Raw genomic sequence first — 26,803 nt, 5'->3', positions numbered from 1 at the left:
TGGAGCGGCCGGCGCTGAATGGAGCGGCCGGGAGCATGAATGGGGAGCGGCGGCGGCGGTGGCGGGGCGGGGCCGGGCGGGGGCGCTGCGGGGCCGCGGGCGCAGCCGGAGCCCCCGGCGGCGCACGTGCCGGCGCGGGGGCGGTCGGTGTCACCTGGCGGCAGCGGTGGCGGCGGGCGGGGCGGGGCGGCGGGCGGGGGAGCCTATAAAAGTGTCCCGCCGCGGCACATGTACACTTTGGGGAAACTTCCCAGCTCGAGTGGCGGCGGTGGCCATGGGAGGCGCTCCCGCCAGCCCCGCTCCGCCTTAGGGCGGGCAGCCCCGCGGCGGAGGGTGGCTGTGGCCGGGCCCCCCGCCTCGACTTGCCGTACCGGGAAGCAGTGCCAGCGAGCGACCCCGCTTCACCCGTACTCGGCTTTGCCCTGGGGGGCAGCGGCAGGATGAGACTGAACGGGAGCGAGCTGAACAGCTCCGTCCTCCCGCGGGACCCGCCGGCCGAGGGTGCCCCGCGCCGCCAGCCCTGGGTGACCTCCACTTTGGCCGCCATCCTTATCTTCACCATCGTGGTAGACCTGCTGGGCAACCTCCTGGTCGTTCTTTCTGTCTACCGCAACAAGAAGCTGCGAAACGCGGGTAAGGGGCGATGAGAAGGCCCGGGGGCGCCGCCCGGGCTGGGGGGGGGGAGGTCCGCGGTCCCGGGTCGCGGAGCTGTGGCCGCTTCGTCTGTCCGTAAAACTTTCCCCGGGCGCGCAACTCCAGGGCTGGGCTCTGCTCGCATCCTCAGCTGGCGGTTATAGGCTGTGACAGATGCTAAGGGCTTCGTCTTCCTTGTCGAGTCGGTAATCGAGCGGGAAAGGGTATTTTTAGCTCCCGCCACCGAGTCGTGGTGCTATTTTTAGCTCTCGGCAGTTCCCACCTAGCAAAAGAGAACGGCAAGTAAGCCGTACTTAAGAATGAAATGTAGTCACCATACCGGGGATGCTGCTGTGGCATACAGTGTGTGTCTGTGCATGCTGGATGCTATTCTTCTGATTGATTTTCTTTGAGTTACAGAAATGTCTCCAGTAACAAATGCTATGGTTGGAGCTTCAAATCAAGGAAATACGAAATTATAAACATTGCAGGATTCAGGCAATTCCCTCACCCTGCTTTGTTCACCTCCTACTTGCTGTCTAGGTCTTTAGGGAATGGGAAACATCTAACAGAAAACAGCTTTAGGCACATTTTTTAAAAAAGTAAAACTCTAATTTTGACAGGATAGAATCTGTGCTGGCCTATTGAGTAAATCCCTCTTAGTTCATGGATTATTGGTCAGACAGGCAGGAACTTCTTCAGATTCATTCTGCTTTATCATGTCAGACCAGCTGCTGCGCACGTGTACCAAATCTGTGCACTCTAAATCCTGTGCATCTTTCATTGAAAAAATACAGGAGCATGGGAAGAGAGCCACACTGTTAATGAAAGCAGAATTTCACTCCCTGACAACTGGGAAGCTGCTTTTATTTTTTTCACAACTCAGCTCTCAGGGTCTTTATTATTACTCCACTAAGTTCATTACCTAGTGGTTTAAAATTCATCTGAGGTGGAACTTGAGCCCAGGCTTTGCTGTGAGCTAGCCTAAGATAGCTATAGCTGTTGGACTCTGGCAAACAGTGGCATGCTAAACTTTCTAAGGTTAATTCAGGTAATTCAAATGTATTGTACATTTCAGTTTTATTCAGCCACAGTGGAATGCCACACACAAGATCAAAACGAAGAGCAACAAATTTTATTTTTTTTCTCCCTGTGGTTGCCGCTGATGTAAATTCTAAAAGCTGTATTTGCTTCCTGCTTTCATTCACAGAAATCTCATTCACTGGAGCTGGCAGGGTTACACACTGCAATAGTGTGTAATTGAGAGGAGACTCAAACTCCGGAAGTCCAAGTCAGCACTTGACTACTCTTGTTCCCTGGGATATTTTCAGATAGGGGGAAGATAGGGTTGAGACAGGCATATTACTGGGGCTACACCAGGGGAAAGGGTGATATTCTTCTCCTCCTCAGTTAGTAAATCGATTTACTATCTATTCAGCACTTCTGTGGGGAGTTGCAATACAAACGTGTCTGGTAGTAAGTCTGAAATAAACGTGGTGCCTGTTTTTTGGAAACAACTGAATCATTGGGCTCTATGTGTGTGCATACAGTTCTGCTGTACATCTCATGTAATCCCTCTTGAAACTCAACACGTGCTCACTTGCTCACTCTTACTGCATTTCTTGTTCTTGCCTTTTCTGTCATAGTGGCTGTTAAGAACTGCAGCAAACTGGCAACAGTAATCTCCTACAGCCAGGGGAATAGAGCATTCTTCTGAACATAAACTATTTGAGACTGGAACGTGAACTAGATAATGATTTACCCTCTGAAAATAAGTATTAATAAAAACAAGTAGATACTTTGTACTATATGGTAGATAGTTTATAGTTCTTTTTAGCAAGAAAATAGCAAGTTTTTATTGTTAAGTTTTTTGTAGGTTTTTCTTTCTTTAAACTATGGGCGTTTTAGTACATGGATAAAGGGAAACTTTGGAAATAACATAATTGATAAGATTCAAAAAGGTGTGCTAAGTGTTTTTGATTAATCCTGCAAAGTCCTATGCCTGGACATAACTTTACTTATGTGAGCACCACTATTAAATTTGGCCTTCAGTTAAGAAGGGGTTACTCAGGCAAGTAAACTTAAGACAGGGCATAAGTATTTAGAAAACTCTGGCCTAATATTTGTAAATCTGAAGACTAAAGTCTCCTAAATCTTGTTTACACTAATTCAGATTATTCAGAAAGGGATTATATTGAAAATAATCTGCTTTATACATACAACTAGCTTGTAACTTGGTGATGTCAAAGACAGTTATGACTTTCTAGAGAGATGTAATAAGAAAAGAAATTCTGGTTTTGCAACAACTTATATTAATAAGTATGGCTGGCATATTTATTGAGGAAAAAGGACACAGGATGAAAATTCCAGCGGAAAAAGGTCAGGGAGGAACAGAAGATGCCTCCTGAAGAAAATGTATCTCACTGAAGATTTTCTTCCCTCTTTGCAAGAGAGGACTAACAGAAATAAAGAGTATTTTAACACTTTACCAAAAAGGTGGATTTGGTGGGGGAAAACATCTTGCATCTCTGTCCTACTCTCTATTATATAAATATTTTTTGGAAGATAACTGCAAATTGAACCTGTGGACTTATGATTTTAAAAGTGCATTGGGGAATAGTAGGAAGGCCTAGAAAAACCTTCTCAACAAGTGATGTAACCTTCCTGACAGTCAGAAGGTTAGTAAAAGACACTGATCAAAGCAGAGAAGTCAGTAACTCGAAGTTTGTCTCAGCAAGCGAGGAGTGTCTGATACTACAGACTCCTTCATAGGCACAAGCATGGCTTCAGTAGATGCTCTTCTAGACACAGAAGCTGATGATGCAACTGGTAGGATCCTCTTTTATTTAATGTACTTGACTTGTAATAAGTTGCATAGTTCTGGTCTGTTTTTAATTTTATGGTGGCTTTGTAATCTAAGAGGTGCCTGACACCAATTCAGTCCTGATGGGAACAGCTGCAATTTAATGCTGACCTACACAAAGACTGAATTTGGTTTATGATGTCTGTGATCTTTTAACTTTGGCACAAAGTTCAAGGGAAACATTCAAGGCATAAGGATTTTAATGACTATATCTTGATAGCACATTCATACATCTTGAACTTTAAACTGATGTGCTTTCTTTAATAATTAATTTCTTAAAAGAATGAGAATAGCTCACTTTAAAAAAGTTTTGTGTAAATCATCCTAAGGTGTCTTGTTTTCCATTACTAATATTCATACATCAGAAATAAGGTCATTCAACATTTTCACCCTGAAATGATGCAGTAACTAGCATTAGGGAAGGTGGATTAAAGAACTACTGGTACTTTTAGCAATAAGTGTAGTTTTTACTTGAAACTATCTACATTTAATTAGAGCACCTCAGAAAACCGAAGAGATCATATAAAGTGATTTATGTGATACACACAAATTTGGTGATCGCTGGTATCCTTATGCCTTTTTTGTTACCCACACCAAGAAAAACAATGCATCAAGAACAAGGTGAGGGAGCAGTTTTGTCTTTGACTATGGAGATTAGTTTATGAGTTGTGACATTAAAATGTCAGTTAGAATGCACCTGTCATTTTGGTGATGGTGGATTTGGGTAATGATTGCAGAACTGGACCATTCTTAAGGTCAATGAAAAAAGCTTTCTTCAGTGCTATCACACCTCTTGTTCTTCTTTCTCTTCCTTTTGAAACTGTTATCTTGGCCTGGTGGGTTGCTTTTTCCTGGGCACTTTATGTGTTGAGGTCCAGAGGTTCCCTGACTACCCCTCCAACAGAGCCCTGTGTGAGAAGGGAGCCTCCAGCAGGCAAGAAGAGTCCCAGCAGTCTCACCCTCGTTCTTCTTTGCCTGTTCTATCTGCTAACATCTGACAGGGGTTGGGATAATACAGGGACTGGTGCCAAGCTGGTAACTAGCACCTACCACATCAGGGCAGAAAGCTGCATTCACCCTTCTCACCTATCTCTGTTCTGTGCTAGGTGTATTTGGGGTTCTATACTTTTTCCCAGTTTTCCATGTCCTTGGCCCAAATGTTTTGTTGCTAAAGCTCTTTGTTTTGTTAATAGTAAGGAAAGCAGAGAGGAAGCTCGATATTGCTGAGGCCTCAGGCCCCTGGAGCAGCAAGATGCAGTTAACTTCACTAGGACTGCACACATGCTTAAACCTACGTATGTGTGGTAACTACTTTTCTGAATGAGATGGCAATGAAAAAGGGAAAAACCCCAATGTTTGTATGCTCACCTCTTTTAGGTCCAAGAGTTCTGTGAAGACAGCTCTGTGAGTGCAAACAAGAATAATAAGAGTAATCTCCAAGATCAGTGAAGTTACTTTTGAAAGAACTAAGGAACACAGCTACTTACGATTTTTTTTTTTTTAATTCAGTCTTTGCTAAATAAAACAGTCATTGCAGAATTGAGGATGAGAATCTATCAGTAAGAATTCCATTTTGGAGGCTTTTCAAACAGGTCCTGGGTTTCAGTTTGAGCAGTGTAAGAATCTAGTTGAAGAGTGTTCCTCTCTTAGTGCACTTTCTAGAACGTAAATTGAAACTATCTTTTGATAGTCAGATTGGAGATATCATAAGCCTTTTCAGAAAAGTATTGTTCTTGATGACGTTTTGTTTTTTAATTTTAAAATTATAATGTTAAATGCTATAGTAAAGATTGTTTTATCTAATAAATAAAATTCCTGTTGTGAATTCAGACTAATGGAGTCATTCTTTTTGTCACAGGTGATCCTTGGACTTCATTTTTGTGCCCTGAGAGACTGGGTAGCCCGACAAATACTTGACTCAAGGAGGAGAACTTGTAGAAGATCAAGCGGTAGCACAAATTCAGGGTTCTGATAAAAACTGAGATGTTGATGGCAATGAACATTATTTCAGAAATTAATAACTTCCAGTATTAAAAATGGTAAGCTGTTTGGGAGAAGGGAAAACGTCTAGTGGAGATGCTGAACTTTGCCCATTGTTAAGAACTGAGCATAAAAGTACACTTTCAATAAAGTCATTCCACAGATTGGTTTTGATTGAATACTTTACTGAATCAAAGGTTTACTTCAAAGACTTTTTAAATGGTGCTGTGCTGGTGAGCAAACGTAGAGATGAGTATTTCAAATAATTAATAATTTGTTCTTACTAATGTGTCTGTCAAACTCAGATATTGATTCTTTCTGCATTTTGAAGTATTTAGAGGCATTGCTTTTTCTAGTTGTCTGCTACCAGTGGGCAGTGGTACTGATATGTTCTGCTATTTGCTGTCTCTTTTAGGTTATGTTTTTGAGGGGCTCTCCCTTTTCTCATTAAGTTTTTTTTGCATCTTTAATCTTTTCATTAGCAGTTTCTGATCTGCTTCTACTCTTACCCCCTTTTTCTATTTCTTTTTACACTATCCACTTTTCTGTCATGTTATAATATAGATACTTCATGTCTTTCTAGGGTAAGACATCATCAGCAAGTCTAGGTTAGTAATGGAAAATACTACCAAGAATAGGCATCCAGTGCTGATGTGACAATGTCTGTTCTCTTTCTACAGTGAGGCTTGCTTTCCTAGGGCAATAAAAACATTGCAGTGTCAATTCAATGCTGTGCATCACAGTTTAGTTTTGCAACCTCAATAATAACTTGTCACCCTTGCTGTTGGCAGTTTTTCTTCTACTCACATCTGTATGCTGCCTTAAATCCCACATTTTCCACTCCTGAGAAACAATTACCAACCTCTGTTTCAGAAGGACAAGGATAACTCAAATTCTTCAGGACAAGAGAACACAATTTTTTAACAAAGCTTACTCAATGAACAAATAAACATGTATTTAACATGTTAGTAGTTAAGTAATACTTGGGACTGTAATACAAATGCTACTACTAAACAAGTGTTCTTTCAAAATCTAGCCCTCCTGAAGTCACACAGACGGACAATATTACAGTTCAGTAGGATAATCAAGGTTCATACCTAAATGACAGAATAAAGGTCTGATTATCTTATCTTTTTAAGATTGGATCAAACATACAAAGAAAACCTTACCAGTGCCCTTAAATTCAGATGACAAACATGCTGCAACCTTCTTACTGTCTTCTTTTTTTCAAGTAGAGCAGAAACTGAGGGTAATCAATAAATCTATTTACAACATTTAGATAGTAGCTTCTAAATAGCTTTGTGGTGATAACTGACCACTATGTGTAAAAAGTTTCATATTCTGCAGTTCTTTTTTTAATGACATTTATCTGTAAAGAGGAGGCAAACTTATACCCCTTCCTTGCACCAGAAGTAAAAGACTCAGCTCATTCTTTTCATTTTACAAATGATCTAGTATAGTAGCAGGTCATATAGTTATATATGGTTTTTGGAGAAGAGGTATCAGATTACTGATGATCATAAAACTGCAGCTCTAGGTTATCTCAGAGTCTGTCCTTGAGTTTGGGACTTGAACTTGGTTGCCTGGCTTTTGAGCAGGATGGTGGGTTGGGTTTTCTTGATTGTGGAGGACTCCTCATTTTTTCCAATGCTAGAGTTCCAAGAACGTCCTTCAATGCTTCACTTCTCTACCCTAACTCCTAAGGACCCCTATTCTCTAAAATAAGAGAAAACAAGCAGCTGATTTCAAACCCTTCTGTGTGGCCAAGCACTGAAATTCTCTAATCAAATATGTACTAAGCAGCTGGAATCGTTTCAGATTAATCATATTTTATGTGACCGCACCTTAAACTGCCTGTTTAGTACCTTTGTTGTGGAAGTTGAACAGAATGTGTACTTTTTTTTTTTTTTTTGAGATGCAGATGCAAGGTTAGCAAAATGGAGAGGTTACCAAGCAGAGGTACTCTGAGAGGTCAGCTCCATGCTTGATATTGTTTGAGGTGAATCAGTAACACTACTTTTTTAGTCAGCCATTTCAGCTGCACTCAAGTATGAACCTACTGCGGTTATAGTACAGCTGTCAGAACGCTATGTTATTTAGCCAGACAAGATTGCCAACTCCATAGCATTGGACCAAAGTGATGGAACGGGCACAAGTACAGGGATCAACTTTGAAAATTGGTACCCAGTCACAGCATGAAGAACTTACAACCAGGTACCTATCTTTGTCTGTGTTCTGGAGAAAAATCATGAATGTCCTTTTCCCTCAGTAGTGGCTATAGGGCTTATTTTATGTTTCTGTTTTTCAGACTAAGTGATAAACAGTTTTCTACTCCTCAGTCTTACTTGATTTTTAAGGATGCACTCATCTCCTGGTCTGTGTTTGGGAGAAAAGAAGTGTTTTCATTTCTGTAGGCGAAAGAGTATTCTTAGGCCGATACAGTTAGGGTGTGACATTTTTGTGTTAGGGTTACTGAAGGGAATTTTACATGAATTTTCCTCATTAACAGCCACTATTTGCCGCTTCAATTAAACATCACAAAATCACTTATAAAATGAAGAATTGCAATGCCTTTTTATTCTCCTTCAGCACTCTTCGGGTATTTTTTGGGTAACATCATCCACAGGCTTATTTTGAGACTGGATATTGTTGAAAATATGGGATTTGGATATTGTGAAGAATCAGTTTCCATAAAGGCAAATGAATCATTTACTTCCAATTGCGTTTTTGTTTCATTTTGGATGAAGAATTAATGGTCTCTAAATAAAAAAAAAGTTTGTGTATTTTACATTAATATGCTCTGTCTTAATTATAGTAATTATTTACACTAAAGATATATCTCCAGATTATCTCTGACTGTGTAATGCTGAGGTCTACATTCTGTAATTTGAGTATTGCAATGTGCTGTAATACCTGTGACTAACATGCAGGTTCACATAATTTTAACTTACTTTTCAAAACTTAGGTTCTTCCCCAAATTCCCATTATTCCATATTACATCTCTGAACCTTCCCTAAATGTCTGTCACTGAATTAATTCTAACTTAGAACACAGGATTGAAAGGGACTTTTTCAGTCATTAAATTGAATATCTAGGTGTTGTAGGTGTCATAGAAATCCTTTCAGAATTGCCTTTCTCTTTATTCCAACTGGATAAGATTGTTGAGACACTGGAACAGGCTGCTCAGCAAGGCTGTGGATGGCCCATCTCTGGAAGTGTTCAAGGTTGAGTTGGATGGGGCTTTGAACAACCTGGTGTAGTGGAAGGTGTCCCTGCCCATGGGAGGGGGTTGGAACTAGGTGAGCTTTAAGGTCCCTTCCAACTCAAACTATTCTATGGTTCTCATTGCCTAAATGTATTTTCTGTCAGTTTTATGTGCTTTTGCTGTTGTACCAATATTACATAGCATTACTTAACAGCTCTCTGTTCTTGTAATGAGAATAAAAACATCACCTCTTGGTCATCATTTTCATAGTCAAAGAAAGATTGATAGCAAAATCTGTTAGTCTTTTTACGCAATAACCTTTCCCCTTTTGCAAAAGAACAACCATGTCCAGAAGTATGCTTGATCTCTGGAAACATCTTCCCTAAAAGCAAAATTGTGGTTTTACTGAAATCAATAGCAAATCTCTTACCAAGGTCAGTGCCTATCTCTCTTCACTTTTTCTGCCTTCAGTACTTGCCACTGAGTAAGAAGGCTGCTCTACTGCTAACAGCCTTAAACCCAAAGTGTGGTAAGTAGAGAAATCTACCATAACTCTGGAGACAGGACAGGATTTTTGTTGAATCACTGATATCCTTGCAATAAAGCTGATTACAGATCAGGATCATAAATGCCTGACCTGGATATTGTGAGGTGGGTGCATCATGAGAAGCCACTTAGAATTTCATGTGTAGGAGGTATGCAAGCTATTCCTTCTGAAAATTGCTTCAAGAACACACCTGGGAATAAAGAAAACACAGGAGACCATCAATGATTGTTACTGCAATGCTGTCCTTTCCAGGGTTACAAATGAAAATTATGTTACTTAGGTCAAGGACAGTTTGCTTGTACTAGAGTTATTTGGTCAGATCACATAAATATATCTTTGATAATTTTGTCCTCTTCTTCTTTCTAGGAACTCGCAGTTCTTTAATATGTCCATTAAGCAAAAAAAAAATCAGAATTGGGGGTTTGCTGCTGTAGCCTCATTGTACAGATTGTCTGGTGGTTCTATTGCAAATTACATGATCATATATATGTATGAATTTCCTTTGGAAATTTCTCTTATCAATCCAGCTATCTGTTGGATTTTTCTAATTTTTCGACTCTCCTTTTGTTGTTTGTTTTTTCTTTTTTTCTTGTCTGAAGAACTGTACTGTTGAGAATCACTGCAGTGCTTATAAATCCATCTATTCATTCCTGATGATGAACCACATTCCAAGACCTGTCGCTAAGGATTTTCTTAGCACTGGCTGTGTCTGGTTTTGGATATGTACAGAAACAGTTTATATTAAAGCATGTGTTAAACCTACTGGTTTTTGCCATGTTGCAGAAATTATTCAAGCCAAAAGTTGTTTCATTTTGTATACAGTTTGGGTTCATGAATTTACAGATACAGATACATCCAGAAACATTTCCTCTGTGTATTTTTGTGGATTACACCTTTTCATTTAACTTTTTTTCTTCTAATACAGCATCCACTGGCACTTTTAACTCATACTTTTTTATATTGATTGTGAATATACACATTCGCTTGAAATTAGGATCTCTCATCTGGAGGAGAACAATATTCAGCATGCCTGATGGGAAGGAAGTACAGTAAGCTTTCCCTACCTTTCCTCCACCTACGCAGAGGTGGTTGCTTTAGTTCTTAGGCTAAATTAGAACAGTTTCAGTGGTTTTGTAACCCGTGCTTATGAGACAACTGCCAGAGGGATCTTTGTATCGATGTCATGTAAACATAATTTTCATTGGCCAAACTCATTCTAACTATTTAGGATACAAGTGTTCAGGACTACAGAGATAACATAGTAATCTTCATCAAGCAGGGTAAAAGAGCTTTTCATGTCCTCTATATATTGGTAAGTATGGAGAAGACAGCATTTGTGTCACAGCATATATTAAATACCTAATGTAGAGCTCAAAATGCAGTCAGATTTTCTTGCTCTTGCAGCAAAGGTTTTTGAACAATTTTTTTGGCAAATAATTGGACATTTCTTTTGCATGTTCTCTTACAAATTTATCTACATACTACTCCTGGTTTTTGCAGCTCTTCTGATTCCTTTTTCTCTTGTCCATTTGGTGCATGCCACTACTGGGAATGTCTGCAGTGCCTGGTAATACTGTCAGCTATGAACGTTTTGTTGGTTGGTGGAAAACTGCCTTGATTTTCATGTTTTTTATGGCGTAATACTTGTCTTGTTCAAGACACTCATTTACATAACATACCCACTTTTCTTCAAATACTTTTTTGGATGTTTCTAGGAATTTGTTGGGCTTCTGCTCATCCTATAATTTTTCTTTTCCTTTGGACAATCCATACCTATTGGTCATGATGGCATGAAGATGACCACTCCTGTATTGAACAGTAACTTTGCACTATCCTTGCTAAATTGTTTGTTGCTGAATTTTTTGGTTTGGTTTGGTTTGGTTTTTTCCTTAAATTTTTCCACTGAGGGTGGAAATGTAGATGTTTCATCTACATCTGTCAAGTTTTGTCTAAAAGGCTCTTGTTTAAGAGTTGTTATTGACTTGGGTCTCTCCCTTATTGGATCCATTGCACATTCTGTGAAGACTGTTTTTTTATTCGCTCGCTAATGCTGAGATGCTGCACTGATCTTAGGGCCATTATGAACACTAGCATTTTAAAAGGAGATTGATTGCTGCTTTTGTAATTATTCCTGGTAAGAATTTCTAATGTGTACTTGGTAACAATCTAGGTGAAATTATACAATTGTGCAAAGCTTGCACTTACGCCTTGTTAATACTACTTGCAGCAAACATTATCTGCAATGTGACCTAAAGATGTGACTGAATGTGAAAAGCATGTGCATGCAGAAACACAAATGGAAAAAAAATGAAGCAAACAAGATAAGTTTAAGCAACCTAATGGGCGTAGAATTTGCAATCTGCTTGTTATTGGTGCTTGTTTTGTACTGGGGTATCCCGTTTGTCACAATAGTGATGCATTCCTTCATTGCAAGCTTTTCAAATGGGTTTTCTCTTTTACTTTTCTCAAGCTATTGCAGTGATAGGGCTTTGCTGCCAGAATTCTTCCTGGAGTATACCTGCCTGAGCACATCTTTCTAGTGCAGATGTAACTTCATAGACTAGCACCAAAGCAGTAAATTGCTTTCTAAGATCTTTTGCTTATATTCAGGTATTCGTATTATCTCCTGTCCCCATATTTACTCACAAAACTTTCTTGATCAGATTCAATTTTCACAGAGATTTCATCTGTTTCTGTCTTTGGTATTGCTGACCATTCTTTGTGATGACTAGACAGAATGTTTGCTTATTTTACTCAAAAACATGAAACTTGCTTGTCTTGCAAATAAATCTCCAAATCATGAATTTGCTTATGTAATTTTTTGGTCTACTCTTATACAGGTATTCTAATGAAGTAAATGAAATGTCCAGTAGTAACACTATGGGCCAGCTCCAGTATATGTTTCTGAAGACATACTTACTAACATTATTTTAAGGCTTTATTTTGTAGGAACACTTCTGTATATTCATGTGATAAGTAAAAATGTATGTGACTAAATACTTTTTCTAGAAACACAAAAAATTGACATTTTTAGTACACTGGACATAAAGGATTCTCTAATGTTCATCTGTAAATTAAAATTATGTTGTGTCTTCTATATTAAGAAAATCTCAGCCTCTACCAAAGTGAGAAAAGGGTCAGATGAGCTGACAAATTAAGAATGCCACGTAACTGGAAAAATTAGGTTAATATTTCATCTGAAGTAGGTCACTAATTGGTCTGTAATCCTAAAACCAACCTTCATCTCACAGGTGTAGGTATGGAGTTAGTTATTACAAGTAAGCTACCGCTTTCTTTGCATGTGTACTTGCATAACTACTTAGGATTAGAGTCTGTCCGTCCTACCAGAGACCGCTCTCAGGATTAAAAGCTTCACCCTTCACCCAGTGATTACAGCTGCAGCAGTCACTGTACTCATGGTGGACAGAAAGGGCCTCGCTGCAAACTTTCATTCATTCAAGGTGATTTTAGTTCAGTGTCATTCAGTTAGCAGCCTCAAAACGGTGCTGTTCTTTGTCACACTTTCTTGCTTCCTTTAATTTCTCTTGCTTCTGGAAAAGAAATTGGACCCTTCAGAGCCCAGAATATTTCAGGTAGAGTTTTTTTTTGCAGTTAGTGTCATTTGATAAATATATGATTTTGCTAAGTATTCTGTCTTATTTGCCCTGAAATTAATTATTCGATTTAGTTTTTAGCTCCAACTTGGAAGTCTCCTCAGCTGCCATGCAGAATGGTACATCTCCTTCAAGAATACCTCTGCACCATCCATGAGATGGATATACATGGTACTAGACCACATCATAAGCCTTGTTACAAAGAGGCTTTCCAGAAGGGCCTTCTCTTTTGTTCAGGACATCTTGTTTCCACCAGGTTTCTGATTGTTTTAGATTGCTTTATTAAGGGGATGCATTTGATTCAGTTCTTGTACCTGTTCATTATCTGACAAGGATAATGAAACATTTTGTTGCTCATGACTAAAAAGAGCGTGTTATCCAGCATGCTCTAAAGTACTGAATAATAAATGCAAATGGGCATAGTTAATTTTGTCACTTTCTCTTGCCCTTTATTTCTCTGGAGTTTCAACCAGCTTTAGGTTGTTTTTCCAGCTCTTCAAAAACAAATGGCAGCAATCTCTCCAATGCTGCTATTTTTGCTTCTTCAGAAGAGCAGACTTAAAAATCTTCTATTGAAGTTCTAATGAAAGGGCATCAGTTGCCCTTTTCCTTGTTGTCTTCCAGAACCATCTTCTCAGCCCTCTGTAGACTTCATTGACTCCATATCCATACTCAGAGTTCCAATGTGACCTTTTTTGTCAATCTGTGTCTGTATACATAATACTGAATTTTTGAGCACTTGCATAAATGTGACCTCTATTTCTTGTTCTCCCTGAGACTTTTGCTTTTAGGACTGTCTTTTTCTATTTTTGTCCTATCTGTCATGAATTTCCTTCCATATTTGTTCCCAGACAAAGCTTATAATTCATTACATTTCATTTGATCCTCTCATAGATCTTGCTTTATGTCATGACTTTAAGGCTATCAGTGTAGACAATAGCTAAATCCATTGGCTTCTACTGCTTTTGCAGTCCCTAGGCAATTTTTTCTACACATGTGTTCTAAGTGAAACCCTGCTTCATTTTAAACTATGACTATGCTTAGGAAACAATGACTTGAAAAATTACACTTCAGCACTTTATTCTGCCTCTACATCAGATCCCTTCAGTTTACAAATCATTGAGAAATACCAGGAATATTCAGCCTTTTCTGCATAAATAGGTAGTCTTGATAGCATTCCAGTTACTAACTACTGCTAGTAGTATCTGGAAGAAAGTGCAGCAAGAACGTAACTTCAGGTAAAGCAATTTCAAAAGATAAGAATTTTATAGTAAGTAGAGAAAAAAATGTAGCATTACTCTGCAAATGTCTCAGAAAGTGTTACTAACAAGTGTTTTTGGCTTTTTGCTGTTCAAGTCCTTGTTTGGATTATGGCCACTGGACAAAACAGTCTGCTTGGAGTTAAGCTGTTTAAAGCAGTACCCAATGCTTTATTAATTGTCCAGACAGATGGCATATTTTAATGAATCATCAAGGCCTTCAAAATTTCATGATGTACTATTTTCAGTGAAGTGGAGCAACTGGTAGAATAATTTTGAACCTGATATTCACAAGAACTTGAAATTCCCATTTGCTAGTTGTGTGGGAAAAAAAAATCGCTGGATGATTTTTCTGTCAGTAATGACTAATGACTTTTACTGATACAACTAACTATTGTTTGAGTCTTAACTGTTTTCTCTGATACACTGTAAAGGCCTTTGAGCAGTAATAGTGTATACGTTATGCAAACTGACACAAAAAACAGTGACAGAAGTACATATGAAATAATAAGAGTAAGGCCTTTCTAAGTATGGAACAAAAAATTCAACTATATGACATTTTTCAAAATTCCAGTATTAGAAAAATCTGAACTCAGATCACTACAAATTGTAGTTGGGAGGGTGCCTTAGCACTGTCATTTTAAAGGATTTTAAAGGATTTAGATGAATCATGACAAATGTACAATGCTCAGGAATGCCTGTAGCCCCTCAAAGAATTTCAGATGCTGCACAATTAGATTTATTTCAGTGATGGATGCATTTGTTCATATGATACCTACTTTGGCATATTTAGGCTTAGTAAAAAGAAAACTTTTCAGCTTCAATGGCACTGAAAGTTTCCAAGAGAAAGTATTAAGAAATACCCTTATTCTGAACTGTTGCTACCAGTACAGTCACTTCCTCTTGGGCTTTTTGGATCCTTTCACATCTTAAAGCATGATGTTGGACTATCTTGCCTGAGTGAGACCTATTATCTCTATAGAGGGGGTATCTATAATAATGCAATTTGTTGACTTCATTTCCTCTAAAAAGCTTGAGAGATTCTCTAAATACAATGCGTACTAAATTTCTCTGAATTCCAAGCTTTATATGTTATTTATTCTGTAGTATTTCAGAGCTGAGGCAGAAATTTTTGAATTTATATTTTGGGTAAGTATTTTGAATATGACAAACTTATATTAATTTTTGACTTTCACATGTTGTACTCTCCCTGGTCTTTTGTGAGTGGTCTATGAGTCTGTCAGTCTTGATCTTCCCAAACATTTTTAAAACCGTTTCTATGCAGCATGTAAAATCTGAAAACATACCTTGCATGATGCATGAATCACTTTAAAACACTTTTCTCCAAATATCCTTTATTATAAATTCCTTTTGTTCACAAAAGTGTTTTACCCAAAGAATATATCCAATACACCTTCAACAAATTACCTTGAAATGAACTGTGTAATTAGATGTTCTTGTACTGACGCAATTTCCTACTCAAGTTGCACAGCTGTTTTATGATGAGGTGACACAATGAAGATAAACATTAGAGGATGTTTGCATTATTTTCCTCTGGGAATATTCCAAAACTTACCATTTTGAAAGGCATCAGTTGGATGGCAAAGCTAGTGGATTTCATGAGACTGTGATTCAGCTGATCAGCTTGGTTCAACTACAGAATGGTATTTTCAGTACAGCTGTTAACTAAACATTTGTTACTGGATTACAGCTATTGGATACTATGGGGTAGATTGAGTGGCCTCCCTTTAAAAAGTCTTTATTTCCTGCGTCTTCCTATAACGCTGTTTAAAACTCTTATCTAAATTTACCTCTCTTTTGATCTAGGTACATCATGAAGATAATTCCCTCGTGATACAAAGTTCAAAAGCTTGTGTGAATTCTTTTAGCTTTCTATCAGCCCCTTTAGTCATGCTGTTTAATTGACTTTTCTGCTTCATATTGCCTAGCCTCAGTGAAAATAGAGCTTTTGGATGCTTTCACTCAAATGACAGTTCAAATAAGGTCTAATATGTCCTAGAATGCATTTTTTCTCAGTTTTTGCATCAGTACCTAAATTCTGTGATGTTTTTCACAGAGCTGGACCTAAAATCTTCATTTTACCAGGTGAAGTAAAATGGTGAAGTAAGCGTTGTCATCTCTTCCACCACACTTCTATAACTTTCCATACTGTTGAAATCAGAAACTTCGCAGAAGATACTGGACTCTGCTGAAAGTGGGAGATGGCCTTGAGTTGCATTTTTCTCCTTGTTAGATTGCTGACATTGTTTTATAGTGTTTGTCCAAAGCACACTCTACTATACTTGCTGGGAAAGCTTATAGTGGTGGTTATTTACAGGCAGCTCTACCTGTTTTCTCCTTAGACCAGCATGTCTAATGACCATGTTGAGAAGACTGCAGGTTATCTGTGAACAGATTTACAATAAGTTTTACAGGCCTCCTTTAGCTTGTGAATTTTTAAACTTCTAATAAAATTATGTCCTTGTAAACAAGTTGAAATAACAGTCAACAGTACTATGCATGTGCGAAAATTCTACAGACAGACACAGAGTAGTCAAAAATACAGGCATGGCATAGCTTTAAAATCACTACAAGAACAGTTAATATTCTTTACTACTACAGCTATGGCCTTTGCTACTTAAACTGTGGACATCGGAACTTTCTAGAAAGTTTCTTTTTTGCTGATGCTGATGTTTATCACATTAATGTTAATCTTAAGAGATAATGAGTGACTTTGCTTAGAATTATTATCATAATAGAATTAACAAGCTTTTTCCATTAAAACATTAGTCTGGGACTAGCAGCCAAATACTCTCTCTCATAAAAGCTACAGTAAATCAGAAAGACTCCTGAAAAATCATGTTCCTGAAGAAAATAAATAGCAAAGCTGAGGTCACAGAGTAAACCACAAATCAAGCTGCTAGCATAACTCAGAGATTTGTTAACACAGCTGTAAATTGTAAACAGAGATTTTCTGAAAAGCACTGGAGTGGTTCCTCTGTTGATAATGCAGTGATTAAATATTGAAACTATCATGACCAGTGAAAGGGGAAAGCACAAATTTGGAAGCAGTCTTGTTTTCATTTCCACAAGCCTTATCTACAATTTTGAAAAAGTATTTTTTTAAACCATAGGAAAAATATGAAAGAGACTTATATTTATGAAAACAGAAATTAAATTACATATCAATAGGAATAATATTACCAATTTCATGCTTTTCTATATTGCCTACCATGGATTGAGCTTCTATGTAGTAAAAATTGCAAACGCACCAAAAAAGAGGTCCTTATTAAAGGGATGGCAATCAAGTAATTGGGAATTGGGTTTGTGCAATTGTTGTTTGAAGTCTGATTAAATCAGTATGCTGGAGTTCTCTGCTGATCGTTCATTCCAGATGTGTACCAGAGCTATAACTTTTATTACAACTGGGCAAGACATGACAGACTGAAAGACTGTTTGGTGTTTATTTGCTATGCATATATATTATGGGAAATATAATCCCTTGTACATGACATCTCTTTTATTGCCCAGGGCAGCACCCCTTACAGTAATAATTTAATTTTTAAATAACACCCGCATACCTTTGGCTGCAGATTTTCTGCCCTCTCAGTATGTGAGAATACATCTACCGATAGATTTGACTTCAAACCTGATTTCAAACGGACTATCTCAAACTGTTCTTTTCACGTCAGTGTCATATTTCATCTATTGAAGGAAAATCAAGCCATTTGCCCCATTGAATTCAGTTATGTAGATTTTTTACATTGAATTGAGATTTTCACAGTGGATTTTAACAACAGTGGTATTGTCCACATTTTGTTGTATGAAAGTGGGGTCTCTGTGCCACTACAGAGTTTGGTAGTTTTCCCCTTAATCTGCTTTAAATCCAGCAAACACATCCTTAACTGCTGCTAATGTTCTTCTACATCTGTGGCAGTCAGTGCAGCTGATATTACACACCTCCTGTAATGATTTTTGCCCAATTAAATTCAATTTCAAGTCAAGAATCATTTCATCATAGAATAATTTGTGTTGAAAGGGATCTTAAAGATCATCTAATTCCAACACCTCTGCTGTGGGCAGGGATGTCTTCTAGACCAGGTTGCTCAAAGCCCCATCCAACCTGCCCTTGAACATGTCCAGGGATGGGGCATCCATAGCTTCCCTGGGTAGCTTGTTCCATTGTTTCACCACTCTCCCAGTAAAGAATTACTTCCTAATATGTAATCTAAACCTACTCTCTTTCAGTTTAAAGCCATTCCACCTTGTCCCATCACCACATGCCCTTGTAAAAAATCCCTCTCCAGCGTTCTTGTTGGCCCCCTTTGGGCACTGGAACGCTGCTATAAGGTCTCCCCAGAGCATTCTCCATGCTGAACAACCCCAACTCTCTCAGCCTGTCTGCACAGGAGAGGGACTCTAGACCCCTGACCAGCTTTGTGGCCCTGCTCTGGACCTGTTCCAACAGGTCCTCATTTTTCTTATGTTGGGGACCTCAGGGCTGGATGCAGCACCGTAGGTGGGGTCTCACCAGAGCAGAGGGGCAGAATCACCTCCCTAGGCCTGCTGGATGTGATTCATTTGATGCAGCCCAAGCTGCAATTGGCTTTCTGGGCTGTGAGCACACATAGCTGACTCATGTTGAGCTTGTTATCAGCCAACACCCCCAAGTGGTTTTCCCCAGGTCAAAGTTCTTGACAAACCAAGACTCTGCAGTTCAGAACTGAGAGGTGGAAAGTGAGTACCAGCTTCTCTAGCTCAACTGTGGACTAGAGAGAACAGGAGAAAAGTTGGGCATACAAGAACATTCTTGAGATAAGCTTCCCAGCTGAAGAGTGAACAGTGTTATCTCCTGTACTGTTATGGGCATGCATAGAATTCTAAAGATCTGTAATTATTAGTGTCTTCTTTTTCTCTCCTTGAGATGGAGGGGTTTGTTGTGTTTTGGGAATTACTGGCTGGGGAGCAACCTGTTCTGTCCACTTTGGGAAAACCTGGATGGGTAGGCGTGGCTTTACATTTTGCTAAGGACCCTTTTTAAAAATTCAGTTCCCACTGTCTTTCAAATACAGTCACCTCACAAAGGACTCAGATGAAGTTCCTTATTCTTTTTTACATGACAGTTTTTGTAAAGTGAAAAAGGGGGAAGGTGGTCACTGATGGGTTTTTTTGGTTGTTTTTTTTTTTTTTTCAGGCAGTGTTCTTTTTCAGTGCAATTGCATTTCAACACGAACATTTTAAGGATATGAATGCCCCAGTCAAACACTGCTTATCCCTGAAGCTGACTAATGTTGAAATGCTTTGCAGATCTGGGGCCCACTACTGGAATGTCTGGAAGTGAAAGCCATTATAAACATGTTTTTGTCTTCCTTTTTATTTTTCATGTCTAAACTGAATTTAAGATTGAAATGTAAATACACAGAGTGCTGCCACTAAATTTGTAACAAGTCCCAAGAATGGTTACGTGAGATAGTTCTTCATCTCATTGCAAAACATCCAAAAAAGCAGAGCATGATTGATGTACTAAACATCTTGGGGGGGGAAAAATAGGTTCAATGTCAGTTATACTTGAGAGGAAGAGGCAAATGTATTTTATTTTCTATCCAGATACTCAAGGCATTTTCTACTCAAATGACTCGACTCTTCTTCTGGTAAACAAAGTATTCAAAATGAAGTTCCCAAGACATGTTTTTTAGCAATAGTGACTGGAAGATGTCTTATGTCACTCTGTCTACGTGCCTAGTATGCCAGTGTTCCAGTCACTCAAATACATGGATTTATCTAAAATCAAAATCAGTTCCAACACACTGCATTCCCCTTTGGCTTATCCGTAGCTGCTTGAATTGTCACAAAACTCATATTAATAAAGGCAGCTGCTTTTCATCAAAATAAATTTTCTGGTGCTGTTTTTTGAGTACTGACAGGCCAAAGCTCTGCACATGAGTCACAATCCAAAGTTCAGAAGGAACTTTCAGCTGTCAGCTAAATTTTATGGGGTTTATTTGTCTGTTGTTTTAAAGTTGATTTCTAAGTGGTTTTATTCCACATCTTTAGTACCTGTTTTACTCCATCTTTCAATGTTTTTCAGGAGAGCTCTTACGAGTGTTGTTAAGCAGCCAGGGGTTTTTCTGGTTTCTGAAGGCAAATGGATGGTTTGCAAATGACAAATTTGACCATTTCCAGCAAGCAAATGACTTGACTGTTTTGTGTCAGTGATTCCTTTCCCTAATTATATCTTTTAAGCTAAATGACAGTTTTTGCAGACTTTTTTCTCCCAAAATTTCTAAGAGTGTGACTGTTATAAGGGAACATCATTTCTCTTCAGAAATTAGATGAGGTTACTACCTCATGGACTGTCAAGCCAAATCTGCCTGATGTATATGCTTTGTGAACAATATCATTAACACCTGCACAAAGCAGAAAGTCTCTTTAGACTCCATCTGTATTGTAGTTATCCAGAATGGAAAAATGTCTCACAGCAGTATTTCCAACAGTTTGGAAACTACATAGCCACAGTGATTGCTGTCTGATTTCTGCCTGGCAGATAGCACTGTCTGAAAAATGATCCATGACATTATAATGGCTCTTGAATACTGAATGGAATGCATAAACATGACCTTGAAAAGATAATTTAAGGTGGTCAGGTACTTACAATATATATATATCAACACTTCTTTTTGTAGTTGGAAATTTCGGTCTGTTCCACTCTATCTCCCTTCAACCACTTAAGTCTTTGGGGAACTCAGAATGAAGCATTAGTATCTCTGAAAATACTGGATATGTCAAATTCCATAGGGATGAGAGCAAATAGCTGTTGAAAAAATTTCAAGGAGTCATCCACTGTGCCTCTTCCTGCCTAGCACAGGATCAGCTCTACCAACATGACCCCGAAAAAGCATCTCCTAGGCTAATTCATTACTGGATTTCAGAATCTTCCATCTTATTTCTGTGCAGTAAGATTATGGAGGGAAAACTGACTTTACACCTATGCATATAGTAACTACTTTCTCATTCTCTTTTTGTTCCTCTTCCTGCTTCTAATGATGTGGAATTGATGAAGAAAGCTCAAATGTATCAGCATCCATCTCTGAGGAGCCCATCTTTGTCACGTCTGTGTCACATAGAAAAATTAAAAATACATAATCCTTTTTCCAATAACATAATATGAGAAATAATCACTTGCCCTTTATCATTTACCCAAGACTTTACAAAGAAAATTCTCAAAAGTGTTTGACCAATTAGATCTAATTAGAACCAATTAGAACTAACCCAACTACTTACCCAACTACTTTGGGTTCTGTGAATCATCTTATTGAGTTTTATGACAAAAAATGCCTGCATATATTGGAATCTTACAGATTTTAAAGGCAAAATGTTTAATTTCATTTTATATTTTTGTGCTTCAAAATAGATTAACATTTTACCAAAAAAAAGAAAAAATAAAAAATAATTTAATATTATTACATCTTTTTAAAAAAAAAAAAAAAAAAGTTGGTTTTCTTTTCTGCAGTCTGAGAGCAGCAAAATATGGCTTAACCTGGAGATTCCATACTTGTCCATTGAAAAGAGTCTTGCTGAAGTTTTGAGGGGTTTTTCTCTTGAAAGTTGTTTCCAGCACCCTACTGATATTAATGATCCATTACTCTATCAGAATTTTCATAGCCTAATTATGAAAGCTCAGTAAGTTTGATATCTTGCCAAATTCACTTTCAGATTCAGATTCTGTTTCCTTTTTCCTGGTTTAGGTTTGTAGAATTTTTTTTAGTCTATGTAACGATGTCCAAGAAAAGTACCTTTGTCTCTTGATACTTGAGTAATGATAAGAGGATCCAGCCTTGGATGATTACACAAGTCACTGTTTAGAACAGTTCAGTGTACTTTTTGCAGACAAAATCTGAAAAAAATAACAGAAAAAAAGGGAAAGAAAATACTTTAGTTGTTTTTCATTCTGCTGATGATACAAAGAGAAAATGTTGTTTCTTCTGTTGCTGATTTCTCAGAGATTTAATTAATCTGTTTTATGCCCAAGTTAAACAAATTAACATCTCTAGAAGCAAAACTTTCTTTTTTACTGAACAAGTCCTACATATTTCTTTTCTGATTCTAGACTTGACAAAAGTCATCTAATTTTTCACATATGTCTTGTCACCTTTCTTATATAAAGTCCTCATTTCATCAGTCATGATTTTAATGACAGTTCTGTGGAAGAAAAACTGTTTAACAGTTCTTTGGTAGATATCTCTTACTATTATTTAATCCTGTTTTCATATTCTGAAATCTGACTGCAAGTATTCTGTTTAAAAAAAGTTTTCCAACAAATTATAAAATAATAACTCTTTATGTCTAATTGAATATGAATTTATTTCAAAGGCAATATTAAGATGATGGAGTAAATGTTGGTTGACCCTTCATATCTGGAAAAGAAAGTGAATGACATTATAAGAAAAATCACGAATTATGCAGCAAGTCATGATACCAGTGTAAAACTTCAGATGCTTGAATTGGACTAACACATCAATCGTTAGTAAAGAAACTGAACCTCTGCAGTTCAACCCCTAAATCAAATAAATTGCTCCTTTTGATCCAGTTTTTTAGGGGTGTTTTCCTGAAGTCTTAACCTTAATCAGCTTCTGCTTTACAGTCAGTGGACAGCTCAACCCATTATCTTTGCACCATTCAACCTGTCAGAATTCATTAGCTTGTCATCTACAGAGAACTCCCTCTGCAACCAATGGCATGTTAATTCATCTACAGAAAACTCTGAAGAATTTTGTTAAAGAGCCATTTTAGGCAAAGTGTTTGATTTATACTTCCTTTGGCACTATTTAGCCAAAGGTTCAACAAATGTTGGATTTTTACAGCTCACCCAAGCTTGGTAAGACCTTAAAAGTAAAAAAGGTCTAAAGTAATAAGTTGCAGCATCTTTCAGTTTGCAAGTTCCATAAGGGACATTAATTACTTGATGCACATAAAGAGTATTTTTCTGAGACTGCTACAGAGCATTGAAGCTTTTTTCTCCTGGAATATAGTTTCTTCATTTTTTTTAAACCTAATGTACTTTTGTAAGAATGTCTCCATGAAGATTACCAGCATCTTCCTTAACTGAAAATGAGCTATTTGATTTCATTCTTATACTTGAATGCTAAACACTTTAAAAGATAATGGACCTCAGTATTGTGTTTAAGTTTATGAATAAAATTCCTCTAAAATTTGTTCACCTTTTCTTGTTGCCTTCATAGTAGTGTCATAATAAAGCAATTTGTCATATGCGGGAGTTCTTTCTCCTGAGTATCTACCTCAACGAATATTTTCTAGGCCAAAAATACTTCGGCAAGTGCCTGAACAGGGAAAATACAGTGTTGTATCAATGGACTAGACACCAAAAAGTCTACAGATTTGCGGCAGCTGTAAACTTTTGAAATTTGAAAAATAAGTTTGGGAGATTAAACAGCAGTGTAGAAATCTTATCTTAGACTCTATTTACTGGTTTTGTTTGTTTGTTTGCTTATTATTAATTTAAAAGTCATATCTCTGCTTCTTAAAAAAATGAGGTAGTATTAGGCATTCTTATATTCTCATATTTATGTTTTAAATCGTAGTTGCTCTCTTTTTTTGAGTATCATTCAAGTCTTCTGCTGTAAAATACCAACCTAAGTACCTCAATTAGGAGTACAGTATGAGAGTCATCTATAAAATCACAGGAAACGCCTCAAGAAAGCTGGGCAGCTGAGACAGAATGCCCCATCATGTTTTTGCACAGTTTCAAAGGTTCATAAGAGTGCCATACAGATGGCTGATAAGAATGAGCACTATTATGACTTTCTGAGAGCCATAATTTTCTCATTAAATGAACATCTGGCTGCTATTTGCTCCATTCCCCTAGTAACTATTTCTGATTTTCAGTTTTGTTACTGGGATTACTACTCATTACAAACATGCAGCGTGCCTAAATCACCGAGAGGAAGACAAAGGCCTATTAATTGTAACAGAGAAGGAGCAAGGTGAGAGGTTTCATTGAAAGGTATGAAGTTTCATTTTTCTCAATAAATATATGGCAATATGGAACATCATTATGAAGATACCAGAAGCCAAGACAACAAATGTATGTCTAACAATGAATGTACATCTTTACAAATTGAAGCAGATGTACAGAGGGACAATGGAGAGAAAGACACAACTTCTTTTTTCTCTTTACCTCTTTTTTGTTTTCCTTTAATTGATTAAAAAATAAAATAATTTAAGCTGTCATTCTTATTTTTCATGCCTGGAATTTTGGGTGCAAACTTTAGAGTCCAGGATAAAGAATTTTCAAAGCCTTTTCATTATAAAGAAACATTTCTGACTGCAGAACATATATTTTTAAATAAAACTTTGGTTCTGGCAAGGTTCCTCTCAAATAACATGACATAAATATTACTACTTCTTAAATGATATGATTACACTTTTTTTTTTGCTCCTTACTGATGATCAGTTATATTTTATAGTGATTTTTTCCTCTGCTTGAAAGCAGAAGAGTAAAATGAGAGAAGCAATAAGAGAAAATCATGTTTCTTGATAATCTAGCTAGAGAAGCAGATTGGCAGAGCCTCAGAAGTTCATCAAGGAAGAGTGCAAACTCCTGCACATCATTTTAGCTCACTACTGCATAGACAAAAAAGATGCTCTTTGCCAGCCTGAGAATGGGAAGAGGGAAGAAATTGGGTATATGTACTCAGGTTCTGTGAACAAATGAACATTAAAGTTTCTTCTTTTGCTTTCTTGAGAAAGGTCAGTTGGAGAGTAGTCTGGGTATGCAAAAGTGAGCTTGCTCTCTCTGACAGTCAGCAAATCTTTAAGAAAAAATATTGAAACCAACCAACCAACCAAAAAAAACCCAAACCAAACTCCAAAAAACTCAATAAAAGAAACAATATTTAAAATATGCCATCAAAAACAATTTGGAGAAGTTACAGAAATTTAGTTATCTGAGTTCAAATTTGTGCAAAGAGATAAGAAATTTCACTAAAATAATGTCTGGAGAAAACAGACAAACTTCCAATTGTAGACTCCTCTAGTGAGAGCTGACAAAAAGCAGCAAATTCCAGCTAAGTCCCATTTACACTCAAAGGCTTTCATTTTAATATAACTATACAATAGATTGTAAACTCTAGGAATGTGTGCTCCATGCAGAAGATAAGAAACATTCCATCATTTAGTCTGATTTAATATTTACCACTTACTGGGTGTGTTCAGAGAACAGACTCAGGGCTATGAGAAAATCTGGTCACTATAGTGACATTCAAAGCAACAATTAATAGTTCTGACTGTCTGTTCTCCAAAGCACCCCACACAGACAGGAAAAGGCCACATGCAAAACATCTGCTATAAATTCCTAGACTACATGCCTGCTTTTCTCTATTGACTCTGTAGGACTCACATGTGATGGTACAGGTAGCAGTCACCTTGAATTGCTCTTCTGATCTCTTGAATTTAGCTGCTCTAGTAAGTGCCGGGATCATTCTTTGGTCCCACAATATTAAATATATAAAGCCTATAGAGGCAAACTTGGGTGGGTTAGATCAGGCTCTGATTGCAAGTTAACAGATGTTTGCTATTCCCAGAAACCTTTGCTTTGTAGCGAAGATTATATTGATACATCTGAAGACGTAGAGCTTTTCCACAAGTTAAAGATCCACATTATCAGTAAAGTTCAATCTATGTTTGCTATAATTGCTTTTAACTGAATACTATGATGTGACTTCAACTGACCTGAAATTTCTGATGATGTATCTTTTCCCCACTTTCTCATTTCAATAAGGAATTTAAAGCCCATTGACATCAGCAGGAAAACTTCCTTTGATTTTATTATGAGTTGGGTCTGATACTAATTCTTCATTAGAAAATAATTTCAAAATAACCCATTATGACTAACTTAGACTTTAACATGTTTGTGATTAAAAAAAAAAAAGAAAGAAAAAATATATAAATTAAATAAAATATTGTAATTATTAAAAAAATTGCCTTCAACTTACTGTCATTTTGACTACCAGACACTAGAGGGGAAAAATGTTCCACGTCTTTAGACCGTTAAGATGCAAACCAAACTGTACTGTATTCTATTTTATGCATCACTTCTCAGAATATGAACACACTATCTTATAATACGTATGTTATAGATTTTCTAGTTGTAGCAAGAAGTGATTAATTATACTGTATTCATATTGCTATTGATTCATTGAATTAGAACTCAGGTCTGAGAGAACATGGAATTCATAACAGTACTCTTTACTAAACAGCCAGCTGGTGTCAAGATATGATACAGTCTGATTATTTAATCCTTACAGAATCTGAAAATCTATTAAAAACAGCTTTGTCCAGGTGATGGTATCTGGTTCATTTAATTCCTATCTACAGATAAATTCTCATGGACATTTTATAGGTGCATGTTTGTTCACAGAAAATGCAGTTTTCTTTGCTATGAAATATATCCTAATTTTCACAAACACAATAAATTCTTTTATATTTGTGATCGTCTTTCTGAAAGCAAATCCAACAGCTTTTTTCTTGAACTCCATACTCTCTATGGTCTACTTTTCCACACACCAAAAAAAGAAAAAGAAATGGAAATTCGACATACTTAGACCTTTTCAAAATCCAAATACTTTGAGAATAAATATCTAAATACACATGAAAATTCATTTTACTTGAAATTATCGGCAGATT

At 37.4% G+C, this 26,803-nt stretch overlaps 1 protein-coding gene across 1 annotated transcript; it reads left to right on the top strand.

The window, feature by feature from the left end:
• The first annotated feature begins 221 nt into the window (after window positions 1–221).
• Window positions 222–5,640, top strand: LOC135413262 (melatonin receptor type 1A-like). The gene is made up of 2 exons (XM_064652703.1): window positions 222–633; window positions 5,355–5,640. The coding sequence occupies exons 1-2, from the start codon at window positions 441–443 to the stop codon at window positions 5,411–5,413; spliced, it is 252 nt and encodes an 83-aa protein (XP_064508773.1). The 5' UTR covers window positions 222–440; the 3' UTR covers window positions 5,414–5,640.
• The last annotated feature ends 21,163 nt before the right edge of the window (window positions 5,641–26,803 follow it).

This window comes from Pseudopipra pipra, chromosome 4 (genome assembly GCF_036250125.1).
Source record: "Pseudopipra pipra isolate bDixPip1 chromosome 4, bDixPip1.hap1, whole genome shotgun sequence".
In the NCBI taxonomy this organism is placed as follows: domain Eukaryota; kingdom Metazoa; phylum Chordata; class Aves; order Passeriformes; family Pipridae; genus Pseudopipra; species Pseudopipra pipra.
This window is presented reverse-complemented; position numbering and strand designations above follow the sequence as displayed.

What these genes read in the sequence shown, in the direction of transcription:
- LOC135413262 (XM_064652703.1), top strand. Translation starts at nt 441, where the DNA reads ATGAGACTGAACGGGAGCGAGCTGAACAGCTCCGTCCTCCCGCGGGAC. An exon ending in CAAGAAGCTGCGAAACGCGG is followed by an intron (nt 634 to 5,354) that starts GTAAGGGGCGAT and finishes TTTTTGTCACAG; the next exon opens with GTGATCCTTGGACTTCATTT.